Raw genomic sequence first — 23,827 nt, forward strand, 5'->3', positions numbered from 1 at the left:
GTGCCTGCTCCAAAGCCCCATAGGCTCTCCGCCCCTCAGTTAAGCTCTGGCATGGTGGTGGGGACATGTGATTTCCAGCCTCTTCACACCCTGAACCTGCAGGCTCCACAATGGCCCCAGGGACAGGGACTTAGCACCTTCTTCACCCCCTGGGTCCTGCCCTCAGGGAACATGAGGCTGCTCTGTCCCCATGACACCTTCCCCTGCTGAGCCACCTCTCTGGGCAGTTTCCATAGACCCTGGTGCACAAGGTAGCCTTAGGGCACAACACCGTCCTCCCCATACTGGAGCAGTAGGGCAACAGGAGGCAGCTGGGTTATGTCAGTGGCCAGCAGCAACCTGGAGGTGTCGGCTGCCTTTTGACACTGCGTGAGCAGGAAAGAACAAGCTGCTTGCAGCCATGAAGTGGGGGGGGGGGGGGAGATATGAAAAGACGTGGGCTAGGTCATCCCTTCCCCCTCTCCCTTCCTACACAGCAACTGGAAGCAATTTGCCTCCTGCGAGCGCCAAAAGGCTGCTGCTGACCACACTGGTGTGAGCCCTGGCAGAGATTGGGAGGGGGAGGATGTGCCCCCCACATTTCCACTCCTGTTGCTTTGGGAAGATGTGGTGCCAGGTCCTAGGTGAGGAAGGTCTGTCTGAGGGGCCAGCCAAGCATGGAGGGCAGAGTGTGCCAGACAGGGAGTGTGAATGGGTTGGTTATACCCCCATGTGAAAGAGGGGTACAGGTGTGTGTGTGTGGTACCCCTCCCTGGTGGGCACTCTCAAGATAAGTTAGCAAATGAGAAGAATCCAGCTCAGCAATACTTCTTCTTAGTGGGGACTTCAAGTTTATGTTAATTTGAACTTTTGTACTGAACAGTTCTGATTGGTTGCCATTGAGTGGGCTTGAATATGAGTAATTTTACCAGATGTCCTGTATTCAGCATAGGAAATATGGTCACCCTAGTAATTCCCCATCTCTCCCCTTTCAGGGGCCTTTGCAGCTGTAAGGATGGGGAAAGGACACAGCAGAAGAGGTGGGGAGGTCTGAGATTGGCCCAGGCATTTCAAGGGCTGTGCTCAGAAAAAGGGCATTCTATAGGGAAGAGAAGGAGAGCTCTGCACAGCCAGCTCACAACGCACATTTGTCCTTATCCCGCCCCTCACTCCCTCTTCTCTCCCCCCCCCATCCCTACCCCTAATCTCTGCTCCCCTGTCATCCCTTCCCCCTCACTAGCCATGTTCAGTCACCGGTCCCCCTCTCTGCCCAAACCCCACCCCTCACTGATTCTCTGTTCCCCTTCCCCTCCCTTCACTATTTCTTCAGGGTTCTCCCTCCCATCCCTGCCCCCATCACACTCCCCCCCCTTCTCCAGCTCTTCTCTGCTCCTCATCCCACTCTCTTCCTTCACTAGTTCTTCTCCGCTCCCTGGCCCCCCTCCCCTCCGCCCCGCCCCGCGCAGGCAGCCCCCAGCCCAGCTGTGCGCGGCTCAATGTTTCCCTGGACTGGCTCCCGGTGGCGCGAGGAGCCGCGCAGCCTGGGGCGGGGGATGGAAAGAAAGGAGGGAGCGGGGGAGGGGAAGGGGGCAGCCGGATCGGGTTGCAGCAGGAGCCTGCGCTCAGCCCTGTGTGGACCCTGCGGCCCCGGCTCCCGAGCAGCCTGCGGAGCTCGGAGACGGAGGCAGCGACCTGGGGCAGCGGGCGCAGCAGCGATGGGGAGTCGGCGCCCGGCTCCCCAGGGGCGCTGCCCGGGGCTGTGACTGAGCGCGGAGCCGGACCGGTGTAAGTGCTGAGCGCTGGGGCCGGCCCCCACCGCCGGCCCCCGCAACCCCTCTCTCGTTCCCCTGCTCCCCCGTTCGTCCCTGCCCCCCGCAACTCCCCTCTTGCCCCTCCCGCCGGTTCCTGCCCCCAACCCTCCGTTCTTCGACCCCGCACCCCCTTTTCCGTCCCCCCCCGCTCCTCGACCATGCACCCCCTCTCGCCCTCCCCCCGGCTCCCCGCAACCCCCCTCTCTTCCCTCCGGTTCCTCGTCCCTCCTCAACCCCCCGTCCGCCCGTTCCTCGACCCCACACTCCCTCTCGTTCCTTCCCCCCCAGTCTTCCCGCAACCCCCCGTCTTCCCCTCCGCTTCTCGACCCCTCACCCCCTCTCGTCCTTCCCCCGGCTCCCCGATCCTGCACCCTCCCCCCCCCATACCCACCTTCAGACCCCGCATCCTCCGACTCCCCGCACACCCGCCCTCCGGCTCCCCGCCCCTCAGTCCCCGCTTCCTTCCCCCCCCCGCTCCCCCCAGGTCTCCGCCCTCTCCCCAGCTTTCCTCCCCCACTTAGACGCCTCTGCACAGGCTTGTGCCCAGACGCAGCGGGGACGGCCGCTTTGTGCTCCTCTTGCGGTGACACTGGAGCTGGCTCCCGCATTGCTGCCGCGTCCCCGCAGCCCCGCCCCCATTCCCATCCCGGCCTCTGCTCTGCATCCCTCACACCATGGCCCAGGTACCCGCTCCGGAGCCCAGAGGCGCGCCTGTCCAGGGAGGGGCGGGGGTAAGAAGTGGATTCCCGACCTGCCCCCGTTTACACGGCCCCTCCGGCAAATTCCTGCATGGGAAGCCGAGCGAGCGCTTTGTTGTTCTGCCGGTTGCTCGAGACAATGGGGTGTGGAGCCTGGAAGGGGGTGCATGGGTGGGGCGGGGGTGCAGATGCTGTGTGTGGCGTGGCAGCGGCTTTGGTCACGCTCCGGAAACGTGTCAGGCCACTGAGGTGCAGGCTGCGTGTGCACAGAGGGTGTGCGTGAGACTGTGAGTGTGTTTGTGCAGAAACAGCTGTGAGGGTATTGTGTGTTTGCAGCCTGCCAGCTGGGTGTGCCAGACACGGTTGTGCATGCCAGCTGTGAGTGCTCTGTGTGTATGCCCTCCCACTGAATACACTGTTTGGGCAAGAGACACACTGTGGGTATGTGTGAGACAGTAAGCCACACACTGTGAGAGTGTTTGTGCACCAACTGGGGGTGTCTTGTGGGAGTGAGGGACACTGTGTATGTGTATGAGAGAGATGGTTGTGTGCATCTAAGCTACTGTGTGAGAGCCATAGTGTGTGTGTTTGTGAAGAGAGAGAGTGTGTGCTCCAGCCGGGAGAGGTATTGCATGTGTGTCTCTGAGAGACAAGAGAAAGACACACGGTAAAAGTGTGCACCAACTGGGCATGTATTGTGGGAGTGTATCGTGCAAGTGAGAGACACCTTGTCTGTATATGTGAGACAGAGAGAGGGTTGTGTGTGCATCTGAGCCAGCTGGCGATATATTGAACATGTGAGTGACACTGTGTGTGTGTTTTTGAGAGGGGGGTTGTGTATATACATCTGCTAGCTGGGAGTGTGTTGTGTGCATGACAAGGCTATGGTCCAGTTTATTCTGAGAAGGCTGGTGGTTGTTTATCTGGCTGCTGCAGAGCCAGCCTTTGTTCAAGGCATTTGCAGTTCCAGGCTGCACATAAGAACGGCCAGACTCGGTCAGACCAAAGGTCCATCCATCCCAGTACCCTGTCTGCCGACAGTGGCGAATGCCAGGTGCCCCAGAGGGAGTGAACCAAACAGGTAATGATCAAGCGACCTCTCTCCTGCCATCCATCTCCACCCTCTGACAAACAGAGGCGAGGGACACCATTCCTTACCCATCCTGGCTAATAGCCATTAATGGACTTAACCTCTATGAATGTATCTACTTCTCTTTTAAACCCTGTTATAGTCCTAGCCTTCACAACCTCCTCAGTCAAGGAGTTCCACAGGTTGACTGTGCACTGTGTGAAGAAGAACTTCCTTTTATTTGTTTTAAACCTGCTACCCATTAATTTCATTTGGTGGCCCCTAGTTCTTATATTATGGGAACAAGTAAATAACTTTTCCTTAGTCACTTTCTCCACACCACTCATTTTATAGACCTCTATCAGATCCCCCCTAAGTCGCCTCTTTTCCAAGCTGAAAAGTCCCAGTCTCTTTAATCTCTCCTCATAAGGGAACTGTTCCAAACCCCTCATCATTTTAGTTGCCCTTCCTTGAACCTTTTCTAATGCCACTGTATCTTTTTTGATATGAGGTGACCACAGCTGTACACAGTATTCAACATGTGGACATACCATGGATTTATATAAGGGCAATAAGATATTCTCCGTCTTATTCTCTATCCCTTTTTTTTAATGATTCCTAACATCCTGTTTGCTTTTTTGACTGCTGCTGCACACTGCATGGACGTCTTCAGAGAACTATCCACAATGACTCCAAGATCTCTTTCCTAATTAGTTGTAGCTATATTAGCCCCCACCATATTGTATGTATAGTTGGGGTTATTTTTTCCAATGTGCATTACTTTACATTTATCCAATTTCATTTGCCATTTTGTTGCCCAATCACTTTGGTTTGTGAGATCTTTTTGAAGTTCTTCACAGTCTGCTTTGGTTTTAACTATTTGGAGCAGTTTAGTATAGTCTACAAATTTTGCCACCTCACTGTTTACCCCTTTCTCTAGATCATTTATAAATAAGTTGAATAGAATGGGTCCCAGGACAGACCCTTGGGGGACCCCACTAGTTACCTCTCTCCACTTGGAAAACTTAGCATTTATTCTTACCCTTTGTTTCCTGTCTTTTAACCAGTTCTCAGTCCTTGTAACCTATCCTTTAAATCGGCTTCCATACCTAATGACTGGAAGGTAGCCAACGTGACACCAATATTTAAAAAGGGCTCTAGAGGCGATCCTGGCAATTACAGACCAGTAAGTCTAACTTCAGTACCGGGCAAATTAGTCGAAACAATAGTAAAGAATAAAATTGTGAAGCATGTAGAAGAACATAATTTGTTGGACAAAAGTCAACATGGTTTCTGTAAAGGGAAATCCTGTCTTACTAATCTGTTAGAGTTCTTTGAAGGGGTTAACAAACATGCGGACAAGGGGGATCCAGTAGATAAGTATACTTGGATTTTCAGAAAGCCTTTGACAAGGTCCCTCACCAAAGGCTCTTGTGTAAATTACATGGCCATGGGATAAGAGGGAAGGTCCTTTCTTGGATTGAGAACTGGTTAAAAGACAGGAAACAAAGGGTAGGAATAAATGGTAAATTTTCAGAATGGAGAGTGGTAACTAGTGGTGTACCCCAAAGGTCAGTCCTGGGACCAATCCTTTTCAACTTATTCATAAATGATCTGGAGAAAGGGGTAAGCAGTGAGGTAGTAAAGTTTGCAGATGATACCAAACTGTTTAGGATAGTCAAGACAGAAGCAGACTGTGAGGGACTCCAAGAAGATCTCACCAAACTGAGTGATTGGGCAACAAAATGGCAAACGAAATTTAATGTGGATAAGTGTAAAGTAATACACATCGGGAAAAATAACCCCAACTGTACGTACAGTATGATGGGGGCTAATTTGGCTACGACAAATCAGGAAAGAGATCTTGGAGTTATTGTGGACAGTTCTCTGAGAACTTCCACGCAGTGTGCAGCGGCGGTCAAAAAGGCAAATAGGATGCTAGGAATTATTAGGAAAGGGATAGAAAATAAGACCCAGAATATCCTACTGCCCCTGTATAAAACTATGGTCCGCCCACATCTTGAATACTGTGTACAGATGTGGTCTCCTCACCTCAAAAAAGATATTTTGGCCTTGGAAAAGGTTCAGAAAAGGGCAACTAAAATGATTAGGGGTTTGGAACGGGTCCCATATGAGGAGAGGTTAAAGCGACTGGGATTTTTCAGTTTAGAAAAGAGGAGACTGAGGGGGGATATGATAGAGGTATATAAAATCATGAGTGGTGTGGAGAGGGCCGAAAAAGAAAAGTTATTTATTAGTTCCCTAAATAGAAGAACTAGAGGACACCAAATGAAATTAATGGGGAGCAGGTTTAAAACTAATAAAAGAAAGTTCTTCTTCACACAGCCAACCTGTGGAACTCCTTGCCACAGGAGGCTGTGAAGGCTAGGACTATAATAGAGTTTAAAGAGAAGCTAGATAATTTCATGGAGGTTTGGTCCATAAAAGGCTATTAGCCAGGGGATAAAATGGTGTCCCCGGCCTCTGTTTGTCAGAGGCTGGAGAGGGATGGCAGGAGACAAATCACTTGATCACTGTCTTCGGTTCACCCTCTCTGGGGCACCTGGTGCTGGCCACTGTCAGCAGACAGGATACTGGGCAAGATGGACCTTTGGTCTGACCCAGTACGGCCGTTCTTATGTTCTTATGTTATGTAAAGGATCTTCCCTCTTAACCCATGACAACTTCATTTACATAAGAGCCTTTGGTGAGGGACCTTGTCAAAGGCTTTCTGGAAATCTAAGTATACTATATCTACTGGATCCCCCTTGTCCACATGTTTGTTGACCCCTGGTGAATGTTGATGGGCCATTGTAGGCAGTCCCATCTACCATCTGCTCTATACATTTACCAGCTCAGTCTTGAAGCCAAATGGGTGTTTTTGCCTCCACTGCTTCCCTTAGAAGGCTGCTTGAGAACTTCACTCTGATGTTTCAAAACCTTTGGCCTGGTTATGTCCATTTGTTTCTGTATTCACACTGGCACTTAACCCCTCTCCCTCCCATGTATTTATCCCTGCCCTATAATCATAGAGAGGAATCACATCTTGCCTCAGCCTTCTCTTGGTTCAGCTCTTTGGCTTATGCCGGGATAGCCACCAGATTCCTTGTTCAAGCTCTTTCAGTCCCCCCAAAAGAGAGATTTTGCCCGTTCTTTGGATCATCCCAATAGTAGCCTTCTCTGCACCTGCTCCAGTTTGAATTCATTGTTCTGAAACATGGGAACTGCACACAAAGTATTTCAGATGAAGACTAACCAGCGCTGCTGCCAGGTGCTTGGGCGCCTCACCCTAGAGGGACTTCTGGCAGTTCTCGGGGGGCGGGGCAAGGCTTTATGTGCTTCCCTCACCTCCAGACCAATCAGGGCTTGTGGGTGAGGAAGCACAGAAGTGTCCTAGCCCCGCCCCTTCCACCTGAGGCTCTGCCTCTTCAGGGCAGCCCGGGGCCACTTAAAAAATGTTTGAAGTGTCTCCCCATCTAAAATTATTGCCCACCCCTGGCTTAGAGGCAGGGCCGGCCCGAGCTCTTTTGGTGCCCCAGGCCCGGAGCGCACAGTGCATGCGCGGGCCGGCCACGGCTGCTGGCGCGCAGCCTGGTGCTCGCCCCCGGGGCACACAGCTCATGCGCTTCCCAGCCTGGCCTGGCCACCGCTGCTGGCATGCACGCCGGGCCGTGCAGGGCCCTGTGGCCGTGGGGTGAAGGGCACTGCTTGCCAGCTCCACGGGGTTGGCGTTGTGGGAGCTGGGCGCACAGCGCCTGATGGCAGCTATAAGGGATGCCGCGCACCCCTTACAGCTGCCATCAGGTGCCCCCCATCGGTTGGCACCCTGGGCAGCTGCCTGGCTAGCCCATGCCTCAGTCCGGCCCTGCTTAGAGGGAATCCTGCCCTAGATATGCCAGGCGACAGGAAATTCTGTTTCTGGATGGCCAGTTGGATGTGCTCTTGGTTTTCATGCTGTTTCTTTCCCCTGCTTGTTAATAACCCCATTCTCCTTCCCCACACTTGGCTTCCTCAGTATTTCTGCTATGTCAGCCCTGTGCCAGGTAGGTATTGGAGGCCCTGGGACATGAGTAAAGCTGGAGGTGCATTGCTGAGGGGAACCCAGTGCACATCAGTCCAGAGCACAAACTGTCTCTCCCGCTGCATCCCTCCCAGCTCTGGAATCTGGAGTCCTGGCCTGTGGGGAGGGGGCAGTGCTGGGCTAATGGCTTTCTGCAGGGTGGCTGAGTCTGCCATTGATTTTTATAGGGAGCTCAGTGCCCCAGGAGGGGAGGGGAGTGAGCGAGCGAGTGAGGCAGCCTGGCTCACATTACACAGGCAGGGCTTGGACCAGCCGCCCCAACCCCTTGCACTGAACTATCCGCTAATTGGAAGCAGCTGCTCGGATTTGGTGACTCTGCATCCACTGAGGTCACCGCAGCCTTCCCCACCGGCCTGAGCCTCTGAGGCTCCTCAGGATGCAGCACTCCCAGTGCCTTGAACAGCTTGCTCCCAACGCCCAGTCAGGAGAAGCAGGGAGACAGACGCAGCAGCCAGGCATGGGGGCCAGGGAGAAGGAGGAAGAGGGTTACTGGCCTGAAGCTCCCGGTTTCCAGCCCTACCAGGCAAATGGGAGACAGGAGTTATGAGTTTGCACATGCTCCACACACCCCCTGCTGTCCTTGAAACCCCTCGGCTTCCTTCTTTCCACCATCACCTTCCAAATTCATCCAGCACCTGCCTCGCTTTGCTTTTCTCCTAATGCTAATGGGACTTGCTCTTCTGTTGGCAGGGTCGTTCAGGGTGCATGTGGGTAACTGGAGTTTATCCAGGTCTCCTTTGGGAAATATGGCCTTTAGTTTACCCACTTATGTTTATGCCACTGTAGCATTGAACCTTTGTTTCTCTGTCACCCTCCAGCTCCTTCTCTCGCCTTTCTCTTCCATGCGACAGCCCCCCTGCTCCCCATCTACCCTAGCCTCTGCCCTGGGCCTAAACCCTAGGGGCCGGAGCCTGACTCAGCATGGGCCCAGCAAGCCACGTCACTTGAGACTCAGTGCAAGTCAAGGGTGTAGCCTGTCTCAGCTGCCAGGAACTGTTTGTTGCCCATTCACACACTGAGGCCACTGAACCACCCCCACTCTAGGTAAGTGCCATCATCACTACTCTAGCGGGGGCAGTGAAGGGAGTGTTCAGGGCTGTCCAGCAACGCAGTGGCAAATGTCTAACTTGCAGCCAGTGCCAGGCTATGAGTAATTCCCACTGACTTCTGTTATCCTTTTGGGACTCTAAAACAGTGGTCCATGGAGACCCACGGGGTGCTGGGGACCAGCTGCCGCTCTGGCTCCAGGTGTTAATCTGCATTGAAAGAAACTAAAAATATAGGAAATGTTTTCCTATGATCACACTCCATGCCAGCAATTGGTGTGGTTTGCAGGGCCGATATTTGTACAAGGCCAGCTTCAACATCTGGAGCTGGAAACAGAACTCAGGAGTCCTGGGTCCCTGGAAAGGCTTACTACTGCAATGGGGTGCTTCAGCTGGTCCAGTCTCACTCTTTAGTGGGGTGCTTTATCACTTGCTGGAAGCCAGCAGCCATCACCACCCCTGAGAGCAGGGAAGTTCCTGCCGCCCCATGTCTGACATGAGCAGCTCCTGAATGTGGTTATGGGACCGCTAGCAAATGCTTTCAAGAGAGGCCAAGTATGAGCTCATGCTGCCGCCATCCCTACCGACCACTAAGCCCTGCTTTACCAGGGACTAAGAGCAGCACTGGGGCTGATGCGCCTTGATGAGCTTCCTGATAGCTCAGTCACTTTGCTTCCTCCTGGGAAGTGTGAGCCTTGTAGCTGCAGCAGCACAACATCCACCCGCCCCTGCCCATCCCTCCCCTACCACTGCGGCGAGCTGAAGATACAGGAGAGGGAGTGAAGGGTCTGGAGCAAAGGAGCCAGAAGCCAAGAAGCATGGAGAAGGAGACAAAGGAGGAGTGCAGGCTGCAAAGGGTGCATGGGACAGGCAGAAAATGCAGGAAAAGCCAGGGGGCTTGGAGCCAGCTGCCACATTCTCACTGTGCTCTTGCCACTCAGGACCAGTTTTCTGTGCCCTGCCTGAATGAGGGGCCACTTCTGCTCCAGTAATGATGACATTGCTTAGTGCCATGGCAAGCTGCAGTTCTGGAACCTCTCCTCCAGCCTCACAGGGCAGCTCTAGCTATGTTCATTTAGGGTACGTCTACACTGCACGCTTATTTCGAAATAAACTATTCTGAATAGTTATTCCAAAAGAGCTAATTTCGAAATAGCACGTCTATACTGCAGGGAAATTAGTCCGAGGCAGGCTTCCCTAATGTAGACGTGCTCTCTCGATATAGATCTCCAAGACGCCTTGCGGAGGAATAACTTAGAATGGCCCTGTAGAGTGGCACCTTATTTCGAAATAGCTATTTTGGAATAGGAGTTATTCCTCGTAGAATGAGGTTTACAGATTTCAGAATAAGCCGTCCGTTATTTTGAAATTATTTCAAAATAATGGAGTGGCTGTGTAGACTCTTACATTGTTATTTCGAAATAAAAGTGCAGTTTAGACACCCCTTCACAGAGGACATGGAGACACAGACAAGGGAAAAGCCTGCCTACAGTCAGGGTTAGCACTGGGACTAGAACTCAGGAGCCCTGGCCAGCACTCATCTTCGGGACCCTGCTCCGGAGCAGCTTGCACTCTTGCAGTCAGAAAGTGTGGGGCCATGAGGGATAGCTCCTGGAAAGGGAACCAGCCACAGTGCATATGTAGCAGGGGCTCTCAGGAGCCATTGCATTGCCACCCTCTTCTGGCAACTCCAGAAGTGGGGATGGAAGCCTGAGTCATACGAACATAAGAGCAGCCATACTGGGTGAGAGAAAAGGTCCTTCTAGCACAGTGTCCTGTCTGCCAACAGTGGCCAATACCAGACACTCCAGAGGGAGGGAACACACCAGATAATCCTTACATGATCCCACCCCGTCACCCATTTCATAGAATCCTAGATCTGGAAGACACCTCAGGAGGTCATCAAATCCTGCCCCCTGCTCAAAGCAGGACCAATCCCAACTAAATCAACCCAGCCAGGGCTTTGTCAAGCTGAGACTTAAACACCTCTAGGGATGGAGATTCCACCACCTCCCTAGGAAACCCATTCCAGTATTTCACCACCCTCCTAGTGAAATAGCTTTTTCTAATATCCAACCTGGACCTCCTCCACTGTATCTTGAGACCATTGCTTCTTGTTCTGCCATCTGTCACTACTGAGAACAGCCTCTCTCCATCCTCTTTGGAACCTCCCTTCAGGAAGTTGAAGGCTGCTCTCAAATCCCCCCTCACTCTTCTCCAGACTAAACAAACCCAAATCCCTCAGCCTCTCCTCATAGGTCATGCGCTCCAGCCCCCTAATCATTTTGGTCGCCCTCCGCTGGACCCTCTCCAATGTGTCCACATCCTTTCTGTAGTGGGGGGGGGGCAAGAACTGGACACAGTACTCCAGATGTGGCCTCACCAGAGCCAAATAAAGGGGAATAATCACTTCTCTGGATCTGCTGACAATGCTCCTCCTAATGCAACCTAATATGCCATTAGCCTTCTTGGCTACAAGGGCACACTGTTGACTCATATCTAGCTTCTCATCCACTGTAATCCCCAGGTCCTTTTCTGCAAAACTGCTACTTAGCCATTCAGTCCCCAGCCTGTAACAATGCTTGGGATTCTTCCGTCCCAAGGGCAGGACTTTACACTTGTCCTTGTTGAACTTCATCAGATTTCTTTTGGCCCAATCCTCTAACCTGTCCAGGTCACTCTGGACTCTATCCCTGCCCTCCACCGTATCTACCGCTCCCCCTAGCTTAGTGTCATCTGCAAACTTGCTGAGGGTGCAATCCATCCCCTCAGCCAGGTCATTAATAAAGATGTTGAACAGAACTGGTCCAAGAACCAATCCTTGGGGTACTCTGCTAGAAATTGACCTCCAATCTGACATCGAGCCGTTGATCACTACTAGTTGGGCCCAACAGTCTAGCCAGCTTTCTATCCATCTTACAGTCCACTTATCCAATCCATATTCCCTTAACTGGCCGGCAAGAATATTGTGGGAGACCATATCAAAAGCTTTGCTAAAGTCAAGGTATATAACATCCACTGACTTTCCCATATTCACAGAGCCGGTTATCTCATCATAGAAGCTAATCAAATTGGTCAGGCATGACTTGCCTTTCGTACTATTCCTGATCACTTCCCCCTCTTCCAAGTGCTTCAAAATGGATTCCTTGAGGATCCCCTCCATTATTTTTCCAGGGACTGAGGTAAGGCTGACTGGTCTGTAGTTCCCTGGGTTGTCCTTCTTCCCTTGTTTAAAGATGGGCACTACATTTGCCTTTTTCCAATCATCCAGGATCTCTCCTGATCTCCACGAGTTTTCAAAGATAATGGCCAAAGGCTCCGCAATGACATTTGCCAACTCCCTCAGTACCCTCGCATTAAATCCAGACCCATGGATTTGTGTATGTTTAGCTTTTCTAAATAGTTCCTAACTTGTTCTTTCCCCACCAAGGGCTGTCCACCTCCTTCCCATACTGCGTTGCCTAGTGTATTTGTCTGGGAGCTGACCTTGTCAGTGATGACAGAGGCAAAGAAAGCATTGAGTACTTCCGCTTTTCCCACATCATCTGTCACTAGGTTACCTCCCTCATCCAGTAAGGGCCCCTCACCCTCTCTGATCACCCTCTTATTGCTAACATGCCTGTAGAAACCTTTCTTGTTTCCCTTCACATCCCTTGTTAGCTGCAAGTCCAATTGCGCTTTTGCCTTCCTGATAACTCCTCTGCATTCTCGAGCAATATATTTATACTCCTCCCCAGTCATCTGTCCAAGTTTCCACTTCTTGTAAGCTTCCTTTTTGTGTATAAACTCACCAAGGATGTCCACAGTACGCCAATCTGGTCGCCTACCATATTTGCTTTTCTTACTGCGCATCAGGATAGTTTCTTCCTGTGCCTTTAATAAGGCTTCTTTAAAATACTGCCAGCTCTCCTGGACTCCTTTCCCCTTCATGTAAGCATCCCAGGGAATCCTGCCCATCAGTTCTCTGAGGGAGTCAAAGTCTGCTCTTCTGAAGTCCAAGGTGTGTATTTTGCTACTCTCCTTTCTTCTTTTGGTCAGGATCCTGAAATCTACCATCTCATGATCACTGCTTCCCAGGTTGTCACCCACCTCTACTTCCCCTACTAGTTCCTCCCTGTTTGTGAGCATCAGCTCAAGCTGCACATGGCCCCTGATCAGTTCCTTCAGCACTTGTACCAGGAAGTTATCCCCAACATTCTCTAAAAACTTCCCCTTACTCTTCTCTTCTGCAGACTAAATAAGTCCAAATCTCTCAGCCTCTACTCATAGGTCATGTGGTCTAGCCCCCTAATCATTTTGGTTGCCCTCGGCTGGACCCTCTCCAACGTGTCCACATCCTTTCTATAGTGAGGGGGGGCCAGAACTGGATGTAATACTCCAGATGTGACCCCACCAATGCCAAATAAAGAGGAATATCCAGAGAAACAGAGGCTAGGGACACCATTCCTACATCCTGGCTAATAGCCATCGAGGGACCTGACCTCAGTGAATCTATCTAGCTCTTTTTTGAACCCTGTTAAGTCCTAGCCTTCACCACATCCTCTGGCAAGGAGTTCCACAGGTTGACTATGCGCTGAGTGAAGAAAAACTTCCTTTTGTTTGTTTTAAACCTGCTACCTGATTCCCACTGCCCTGGACTGGGGAAGGAGGTCAAAGCCAAAGCCTGAGCCCTGCCACAGGCTCGCCTTCAGCCCTGAGCACCAGCAAGTCTAAGTCAGCCCTGGCAACTCGATTACAATGGGGTCCGAACCCACAGTCTGAGAATTGCTGATATACATAGAAACCTGAGCTTTTGGGTAGGTCCACAGCCTGCCTGGAGCAGAACGCGCACTAGCTTCTCAGGCCCCTGCAAAGGCTCCTTCTCCTCTGTGTTGTCCTGGTTTCTGGGTCTAGTTTTACCCAGCAACCTCTTGGTCTCCTAGGCTCCCTGCATGGTGGAAGGGAACCAGAAGAAGGAGGCTTGGGGGGAGGCAGTTCCTGGCAGGGCTCCTCTTCCCTTAAGCTTTTCCTGCCCTTTGCTTGCTGCTGCCCTCTTGACCAGTCTCCTCTGATCTGCATTCCTTGCAGGATTAAGGAGCACACACTGCAAAGGAGACGGCGCCCAGAGCTTCAGGGTGTTGTTGGCAATGGGGTGCCTCAAGAGATCAGCCCAGCTGCTCCTTCAGCTTCTGCTACTTGAAGGCTTGAGGCCAGCTCATGGCTCTACTGTGCTGGGCACCCTGGATTTACAGATAGATGAGGAGCAGCCAGCTGGCACTATCATTGGGGACATTAGTGCTGGCCTGCCCCCCAGCACCACTGCCTACATGTACTTCATCTCTGCGCAGGAGGGTAGTGGTGTCACCACGGACCTGGAGATAGATGAGAACACAGGCATCATCAAAACCGCCCGCGTGCTGGACCGGGAGAGTCGAGACCATTACAGCTTCATTGCCGTCACCCCTGATGGTGTCACTGTGGAGGTGACTGTCCAGGTGAATGACATCAATGACCATGTGCCAATGTTCCCCAAGCGCCACCGCACCTTTCAAATCCCAGAACACACCCCCATCAGCAGCAGGTTCCCCTTGGACCCAGCTTTTGATGCTGACAGTGGCTTGCTGAATACGCAGGGTTACATGCTCAAAGGCGAGAATGTGGGCCAGGCCTTCCGTCTGGAGACACGCAGGGGTCCCAATGGGGTCCTCTACTTGGACCTGGTGGTAAACAATGTCCTGGACCGGGAGAACTGCTCATCATACTCACTACTGCTGGAGGCCTATGATGGTGGCTCCCCTCCCAGGAGCTCTCAGATGACGTTGGATGTGGCCATCCAGGACATCAACGACAATGCACCTGCCTTCAATCAGAGCCGGTACCACACCCTCATCTCTGAGAACCTGAAGCCAGGCAGCAGCATCCTGCAGGTCTTCGCCTCCGATGCAGACGAAGGTGATAACGGGGCTGTGGTGTATGAGATCAACCGGCGGCAGAGTGACCCTGACCAGTACTTCACCATAGACGCAAGAACGGGGGTCATCAAGCTCAACAAGGGGCTGGACTACGAGATGAGGAGGGTGCACGAGTTGGTGGTGCAGGCACGGGACAAGGCTGTACACCCAGAGGTCACCACAGCCTTTGTCACCATCCACGTGCGCGACTACAATGATAACCAGCCCACCATGACCATCATCTTCCTTAGTGAGGATGGCTCACCACAGATCTCTGAGGGAGCCCAGCCTGGCCAGTATGTGGCACGCATCTCTGTCTCGGACCCTGACTATGGTGAGTACTCCAACGTCAATGTCTCTCTGGAGGGGGGAGATGGCAAATTTGCCCTCACCACCAAGGACAATATCATCTACTTGATCTGCGTGGACCAGTTGCTGGACCGGGAGGAGAGAGACTCCTATAACTTGCGGGTGACAGCCACTGACTCAGGGACCCCTCCGCTGCGGGCAGAGTCAGCCTTTGTGCTGCAGGTGATGGATGTCAATGACAATCCACCACTATTTGATCAGCAGGAATACAAGCAGAGCATCCCTGAGGTGGTTTATCCAGGTAGCTTTGTCCTGCAGGTGACAGCCCGTGACAAGGACCAGGGTCCCAATGGGGAGGTACGGTACAGCATTCTACACAGCCAGAACACCCACTCTAACTGGTTCACCATTGACCCAGCCACAGGCATCATCACCACTGCTGCCCCCCTGGATTATGAGAAGGATCCTGAACCTCAGCTGACAGTACTGGTCATGGACAGAGGGATTCCTGTCCTCTCTTCCACAACTGTGGTGTACGTGGCCCTGCAGGACGTCAATGATAATGAGCCTGTGTTCAGGAGCAACTTCTACAACGTGTCCCTGAAGGAGAACACGCCCACTGGGACCTGCTTCCTACAGGTGGGGGACAGCTGGACAGGCAGGGGACACCTTAGGGTGCAGGGAGGGGATGGTTGGGCTAAAGGTGGCCAGGAAGGAGGAGATGCTTGTGGTAAGAATAGCCTGGTGGAGGCGAGGAGCTAGAGGTAGCCAGGCAGGGTCTGAGATGGAGAGCAGAGGGTTGACAGGCAGGAGAGAAGCCTGGGATGGAGGGAGGGCTGTGGCCAGGCAGGGAAAGGGATCTTGGTACAAGGCAGCGGGTGACCAGGGAGGAGGAGTCTAGGGTGCAGGGTGGGGGTTGGTCAGAAGAGGACGGGATCTAGGTTGCCGGGCAGGAGGAGAGCTCTGGGGTGGAGGGTGGCGGGGGTGGACAGGGTACTGGCTACAAGGCAAGGGTGGCCAGGCAGTGGGAGGGTCTGGGGTAGAGGGTAGGGGTGGCCAGGCGTGGGAAGAGGCCAGGGTGCAGAGGTGAGTCAGGAAAAGTGATCAAGGCTAGGGAAATATAGGTGAAATGAGGGAGGGGTTAGGGTTACTCCTCATTAGTAACGGTAGTTCGATTTGGGATCTTTCATTCGAACTACCTACTCCGTGCCGCGTGTAGCCGCGGGCATGGAGTTCGGACTAAGGGGGATTTAAAAATGGCGGCGCCCGGGAACATGCAAGTGAAGCCCGGGATATTTAAATCCCGGGCTTCATTTGTAACTCCACTTGCCCTCATTACCCTACCTAGCTCGAACTAACGAGCTAATGTAGATGTACCTTCACTGAGCAGTAGTTCCTCCCTAATAATAGCTTAGGAGTGAGTGTCAGTGCGCTGGGCTGGCAAATCCAGCACAAAGCCCTGGGATGCGGCCAAACTTGGCCTGTGCTGAGGCTGCGAAGCTGCTGCTTCCCTGCCCATAGCCAGCTGGGAGAGAGAGCAGAGGTCAGGCCGCAGGGTGGCTGAGATCGGAGCTGAGGTGCCCAATCAGTGGGCTGAGAGGCAGGCAGCTCGGGGTTCAGGAACAGACACAGGAAAGGGAAAGGGATTTGCTTCATGAGGTGCCAAATCCATGGAGAGCAAAATGGCAGAGTCAAAGGATGTCTCTGAGGTGATGGGGGGGAAGGTGAGGCAGTGAGGAACGAATGGCGCTGGGTTACTGAGGGGGAAGCAGTGTGGCGGGGATGAGATGAGGTGATGGGGGGAAGGTGAGCTGAGGGGAGGATGGGGGCTCTGAGCAGTGGGAGGAAGGTGAGCTGAGGGGAGGCTGGGGGGGTCTGAGCAATGGGGGGAAGGTGAGCTGAGGGGAGGATGGGGGGGTCTGAGCAATGGGGGGAAGGTGAGCTGAGGGGAGGATGGGGGGGTCTGAGCAATGGGGGGAAGGTGAGCTGAGGGGAGGATGGGGGGGTCTGAGGCAGTGGGGGGAAGGTGAGCTGAGGAGAGTATGGGGGGTCTGAGGCAGTGGGGGGAAGGTGAGCTGGGGAGAGGATGGGGGGGTCTGAGGCAGTAGGGGGAAGGTGAGCTGAGGAGAGGATGGGGGGGTCTGAGGCAGTGGGGGGAAGGTGAGCTGAGGAGAGGATGGGGGGGTCTGAGGCAGTAGGGGGAAGGTGAGCTGAGGAGAGGATGGGGGGTCTGAGCAGTGGGGGGAAGGTGAGCTGAGGGGAGGATGGGGGGTCTGAGGCAGTAGGGGGGAAGATGAGCTGAGGGGAGGATGGGGGCTCTGAGTCAGTGGGGGGAAGGTGATCTGAGGGGAGGATGGGGGGGTCTGAGCAGTGGGGGGAAGGTGAGCTGAGGGGAAGATGGGGGGTCTGAGGCAGTGGGGGGAAGGTGAGCTGAGGGGAAGATGGGGGCTCTGAGGCAGTGGGGGGAAGGTGAGCTGAGGGGAGGATGGGGGCTCTTAGGCAGTGGGGGGAAGGTGAGCTGAGGGGAGGATGGGAGGGGTCTGAGGTAGTGGGAGGAAGGTGAGCTGAGGGGAGGATGGGGGGGTCTGAGAAGTGGGGGGAAGGTGAGCTGAGGGGAGGATGGGGGGGTCTGAGAAGTGGGGGGAAGGTGAGCTGAGGGGAGGATGGGGGGGTCTGAGGCAGTAGGAGGGAAGGTGAGCTGAGGGTAGGATGGGGGGGTCTGAGCAGTGGGGGGAAGGTGAGCTGAGGGAGGATGGGGGGTCTGAGGCAGTGGGGGAAAGGTGAGCTGAGGGAGGATGGGGGGTTCTGAGCAGTGGGGGGAAGGTGAGCTGAGGGGAGGATGGGGGGGTCTGATAAGTGGGGGGAAGGTGAGCTGAGGAGAGGATGGGGGGTCTGAGCAGTGGGGGGAAGGTGAGCTGAGGGGAGGATGGGGGGGTCTGAGCAGTGGGGGGAAGGTAAGCTGAGGGTAGGATGGGGGGGTCTGAGCAGTGGGGGGAAGGTGAGCTGAGGGAGGATGGGGGGGTCTGAGGCAGTGGGGGAAAGGTGAGCTCGGGGAAGATGGGGGGCTCTGTGGGGGGGCAGAGGAAGCGCAGTAGGGTGAGAGGCGGCTCAGAGGCAGTGTGGGAAGTTGATCAGTGGGGCTGGCTCTTTGATGCGTTAGTTGTATGAGCTGGGGGGGGGGGTGGCCTACAGCCATCACCCCCCTTCCGCCCACTGCCCAACCCCTGAAGTGAGGCCCCTTCACACTGCTCTGTTTAGTTCAGTCCTTGTGGGGGGGTCGGGGGGAAGCCTTTCTGGTTCTGGAAATGCAATTGCAGGAGGAGGGAGGGGAAGAGGTGTGTGCCTGTTGGGAACAGCAGGGGGACAAGGGGGAGGGGAAGAGGAGAGTCCCTGCCTTAGAGTGGGGAGGGGGTGGAACCTGAGTTGCTGGTGCGAGGCCTGGGAAGGCGCCTCTTGTCTCTAGTTGCACTTCCACGGACTTTGCACCTGCCCTGGACAAAGGGCAGCTGTTACTGTTAGGGGCTGGAGCAGGCCCTGGGCAGCGGTCTCCTGTCCCTGTGTAGCAGGGGTGCAGCTGGAGGCTCTTTTCACTCTGGGTCATGCAGGAGGAGGGAGCTGTCCAAGCAGGCCAAAGTGGCTGAGGGTTTGGCTGCATTTCGGGCCTTTGGCTCAGTCCACATGTTTCGTTTGGAAACTGCGTGTCTGGGCCTGAGTGCAGGTAACTCCCATGTGGCCCCAGCACAAAGCAAACAGCTCACACATCTGCTGCTGCTTCCTCTGAGCCGGGAAACGTGAGAAGATGGGAAAGGAGCCTGGCCAGGCAATGAGGCTCGACACTGAGCTCCAGAAAGGGGGAGCCAGGCCTGAGGAACTGAGCAGAGCCCAGGGGGCACAGATCCATAGCTTTTAGTGTCTTACCATGCCGTCTGGCTACCTGCTGAGCCCAGGCCAGAAAATCCCTCTGAGTAACTCCTGTGTGCTGCCCAGATTGTCTGGCTGAGCTAAAGTGGGTCTTCCAGAAAGACACTCTGTCTCCGTTTGCAGACTGTGAATAACAGACAATCCACCCCATCCCTGGGTAAGTTGTTGCAGTGGTTTGTTCCCTGCACTGTTAAAAATCTGCATCTTATTTCCAGTCTGAATTTATCTAGTTACAGCTCCCAGCTGTTGGATCTCATTGTGCCTTTGTCTATGAGATATAGCCATGTGCTCTCAGAAATCTCCTTGCCATATAGATACTTCTAGACCATGATTGTGTTGTATTATTATTATTATTCATTTTTTTAAATTGCTGTAGTGCCAGTGAGCCCAGTGAAAACACAGAGCCAAAATATGGCTTCTGCCCCAAAGAGCTGTCTTTCTAAGTATAGGACAAAAGACAACTTGCGGCTACAAACTGGCAGGGGAGAAAAGGAAACAATGAGGCATTTTTGGCCAACATGATTGGTTTCAGCACACCAGCTGATCTGTACCTTCTGTTGCATCAACTAAATAGATTGAATTTCCTAATTTTTTTGCTATACGTCAGGGGTTACAGACCTCAAACCATTCCAGTCTCATCATCGGTCTCATCACTTCTCTACTTCTGTTGGATAGTCCCCTGCTCATGTGCCCAAGGATAGCCTTCTTAAGTACAATGTCTTGCTAGGAGCTTGTGTCCAGCTTGCTTCCACTATGACCCTTGAATCATTTTTAATCTCGCCGCTTTCCAAAAATACATTTTCCCACCTATAACAGTGACCTTGAATTTGGCTGTATTAAAACATATTTTGTTCAAATGAGTGGAATTTGCTCAGTGCTAAGGTATCTAGCAGCAGCGATATTTTTTGTAACCAAATCGTGGATAAAAGATACTGAATAGAATTGGGCTGAAATCTGAACAAAATAGATTCTGCTTTGTGATCTGTTTGACTAATAGATTAAAAACTGGCAATGAACTGAATTAATATTTGGATCAAGAGATCACATGGTACTGAGTGAAATGCCTTGCAGAAGTCTAAGTCTGTTCTGCCAATAGTGTAGCTTTATTCACCAAACTTGTGATTTCATCAAAACAATCAAGTATCAGAGGGGTAGCCGTATTAGTCTGAATCTGCAAAAGCGACGAGGAGTCCTGTGGCACCTTATAGACTAACTGAAGTGTAGGAGCATAAGCTTTCGTGGGCAAAGACCCACTTCGTCAGATGCAAAGACAGACATGCATCTGAAGAAGTGGGTCTTTGCCCACGAAAGCTTATGCTCCTACACTTCAGTTAGTCTATAAGGTGCCACAGGACTCCTCGTCGCATCAAAACAATGATATTCAGTACCCGAGCCCTGGAGAGACGAAGCCAGACCAAGGGATTTTGGCCAATATCTGAATTACAATAAGGGCTTTTGAGCCACAGACCCTGAGGGAATGTCCCTAAGACTCACCGTGGGGAGCGGAATCTGAAAAACTCAGGGACTTATGCAGACAGTTTGCACAGCCACTTTCACCCACTGCAGTTCCTTCTTGGCTGAAGACATTGAGCAGTGGCAAGGGAAGGCAACGGGCATCATTCATGACTCTAGTGGGGTTCTAAGGAGACCCACTCCCATGCTGCACAATAAGATGGTGGTGTCACAATGAACATGCTTGCCCTCGAAGCGCACAGCCAGACCCAGAGCTCCTTAGATACTGTAATACAAGGATGGTCCCACTGAAGAGAGCAGTTGGGGGGACAGGGTATAATAGTGGTGCACTGACTGTTCCAGTGGAGAGCAATGGGGATGCATGGACTGTGTCGCTGACATGATGGGGTGGATTCTATTCCATTCTAGTCTGTGCTCATGACAGTGTTTTAATGCCTTCCAGTAGCGCATTAAGCCACCGGTTCCCAAGGGGGGGCCGCAAACCCCTGCCTGCCAGACCATGCCTCCAGCTTTTGATTAGCCCTGCCCGCTGGGGTTCCCCCCCTTCCAGCCCACTTCACCATGCAGCAGCAGGGTGAGTGGGTTGGCTGGCAGCCGGGTTTGCTGCCACTGGAGCTGGGGCTGCGGTGAAGCTGTCCCAACTGGGACAGCCTCACCATGGTACCAGCTCCAGCAGCCACTACATGGCCTGGTTGGCCGTGGTGCATGGAGAGCGGCTGCATCTCTGGGGGTATGGCTGAGGCCGCATGGTGGGTGGCTAATGCTTGCTCCGGTGTGGGGGCTGGGACCTGCTGTGGCCGCCAGGCGGGGGGGGGGGGAGGACGGGACCTGCCGCAGCCACGTGGTGGGGAGGGGGGGGGCTATTTCTGCTCCAGTGGTTGGGGCCTGCTCCAGCAGTCAGGACCTGCTGCGTGGTGGGGGGAGCCGGGGCCAGCCCCATGGCGGGGGGGCTGGGGCTTGCTTCAGTGGGGTAGGGGGGAGAGACCTGCCACAGCTGCATGCCATGGGGTGGCCAGGATTTGCTCTGCCCAGCAGGTGGCTGCTCTGGCGGCCGGGGCTGAATAACATAATATGGGGAGGGGGAGCGCAGGAGTCAGGGTTGGAGTGTATGAGGGGCTGGGGCTGGGGTACATATTTTGGTGAACCCGAAACATTTTATTTGCATATTCATTGTTTGCATGTTGCCGGTCCACCAAAAGTTTGTGGATGGGTTTGCTAGTCCCTGGTATAAAAAAGGTTGGGAACCTCTGTATTATGCAACATGACTACACATCTGTCAACGTGGTATTTGATCTCTCATCCTCTCACTAGCTGGAGAAGTGTGTGCAGTGAAGTGTCTTCTATAGGTCTGTTTTTTTAAACTATTTTCAAAAATAAATATAGCTGTTGCTATGTGTTTGTATTAGGGAAGGTACGGTCAAATACATGCTTTGCACTTGGAAGGGAAAGTGGTGAGATCTGTGAAGGTTCTTAGTTTCTGGGCAAATTCATTCCACAGGCTCACCTTGCCGCTGGAGTAGTTTCTGTCTCTTGCACAGATGAGCTTCACTCTGATTGTTGAGAGTTCCATTGTGCCAGAAGAGCAAAGCTGTCAACCATTATCTTCATCCCAGCGCTCTCATGGTCTTTTAGGTATGGAGTACTTTGAAGAGAAGAACCAAGACCTTGAACTTGATAAGAGAAACCAGTGTGAAGAGTGGGGGACAGATGCAATGTCTATTACCATCGCCTGTGTTGTCACAGAGACATTCTGCACTATATATCACATTACTGTAGTACAGCCGAGAGGTGCGGCAGGCATGAATCCCTGAGGCCATGTCTTCAGCTGCCAGGATGGGCTGGAGTCTCCTGTCCAGCCAGAGATGGTAGAAAGCATTACTCATGGCCGTTGTGGTGTAAGAGCTCAGTGAGGAATCCAAGATAGTCCTAGACCAGGGGTGGCCAACCCGTTACAGGCAAAGAGTCAAAATAAGATGCGGCCCCTTTAAATGAAAACTCTGGGTTGGCTTTGGCTTTTTGGCCACATCAGGCTCCCGTCGGCCAGTGCCATCTTGCTTCGCCTCGCTGGATGGCTCCCCTACACCAGGTGAGCCCAGGTAGTTGGGGGCCCTTTGTAGGGGCACAGGGGCGGCTTTGCGGGCCATGGAGTATGCTTCGCGAGCCTCAATCAAAGGAGACTGCACCCTGGCTTCAAATGTCTTAAGATAACTCCCTTGCCCCACCTGTATCACCTTTGTCATGCTTGGATTCAGTGTCAGTCAGGCATCTTTGATTCATGAGCTGATCTCACCAAAGCTCTGGATCACATTGCTGGCAGTGGTGTGTGGCAAAGGAAAGGTAAATCTGTGTCCTCTGCATATTGCTGGTGCTTGAGTCCATGTTGTCCAACCACTTAGTGGCTGCATGTAGATGATGTTGAAAAGGACAAAAGATAAAATATCAGTTGATCCTTGTGGAGCCCTGCAGGTGAGATTTTTAGCCATCGAGGTGCAGTCTCCCGTTACACCTCTGGATGCATCTCTCCAGGGAGGACTCAAGCCATTTTAGTGCATTCCCTTGGAAGTCTCACCTCAGGTGAGATAGTAAATTTTATGGTTGGTAGCAGGGATGTTAAATTTAGATTAATCAACTAATTGCATAGTCGATGGAATTTGCATCGACTATTCAACTAGTCGATTAGTGTGCCTCCACCTTTGAAATGTAGCAAGAGTCCTGAGGGCTCTTGCTACATTTTAAAGGCAGAAGCACCACGGGGAGCACAGGGCCAGTGGGGGAATGCATGAGTCCCCTGCTGACCCTGTGCTCCCTGTGGTGCTTCTGCTTTTGAAATGTAGCAAGAGCCCTGCTCTTGAGTTGCCTGCTGCCCCCTTCGCCCTCAATAGAGGCAGTAAGTGGGGAGAAAGGAGGAGTCACCAGTCAGCTATCCGATGAGCGTATGCTTATTGGCTAGTTGACTAGTCACTTAGGGTATGTCTACACTACCCCGCTAGTGCGAACTAGCGGGGTAATGTATGCATACCAAACGTGCAAATGAAGCCCGGGATTTGAATTTCCCGGGCTTTATTTGCATAAGCCGGCCGGCGCCATTTTTAAATGCCGGCTTGTTCGAACCCCGTGCCGCGCGGCTACACGCGGCACGGGCTAGATAGTTCGGACTAGCAAGCTATTCCGAACTATCTGTACGCCTCGTGGAACGTAGTTGGTAGTGCTGAATTCTGCAACGGGGAGAGGGGTGATAGCTGGTGGGTGCAGTTGATGCAAATCCAAGCATTTTGAGAAGGATTCCTGAAAGTGTGTGGTAATTCCTTGCAACACTTGATGTTCAGCTCTGATGCAGATTCTAAGCACCAAGTATGGATGAAGCAATTTACCACCCCTAGATTGCTCCTGGGGCTGCATTTGGCAGTTTGAACGGAGGCTGATAGGTTCTCTTGGCCTGCAGTACAGCATCAGCATAGGCTTTGAGGAATCTGTTATGTTTGATCCTTTGTTGGCTGATAGCCTTTGTTT

General features: G+C 53.0%; 1 protein-coding gene across 4 annotated transcripts in view; it reads left to right on the top strand.

The window, feature by feature from the left end:
- The first annotated feature begins 1,494 nt into the window (after positions 1-1,494).
- The window catches only part of DCHS1 (dachsous cadherin-related 1), a 154,736-nt gene continuing 132,403 nt past the window's right edge, over positions 1,495-23,827 (top strand). Inside the window, exons 1-3 of one of the 4 annotated variants that reach the window (XM_075917306.1) lie at positions 1,495-1,764; positions 8,457-8,682; positions 13,752-15,562. In XM_075917306.1, coding sequence (XP_075773421.1) covers positions 13,811-15,562 — 1,752 coding nt within the window. In that variant the 5' untranslated portion in view covers positions 1,495-1,764; positions 8,457-8,682; positions 13,752-13,810. Of the gene's footprint in view, positions 1,765-2,336; positions 2,474-8,456; positions 8,683-13,751; positions 15,563-18,325; positions 19,002-23,827 lie in introns of those variants that run through there. The other 3 variants (XM_075917305.1, XM_075917307.1, XM_075917308.1) reach the window with 3 other exon arrangements.

The sequence above is a fragment of the Pelodiscus sinensis genome, unplaced genomic scaffold (genome assembly GCF_049634645.1).
Source record: "Pelodiscus sinensis isolate JC-2024 unplaced genomic scaffold, ASM4963464v1 ctg95, whole genome shotgun sequence".
Lineage (NCBI taxonomy): Eukaryota > Metazoa > Chordata > Testudines > Trionychidae > Pelodiscus > Pelodiscus sinensis.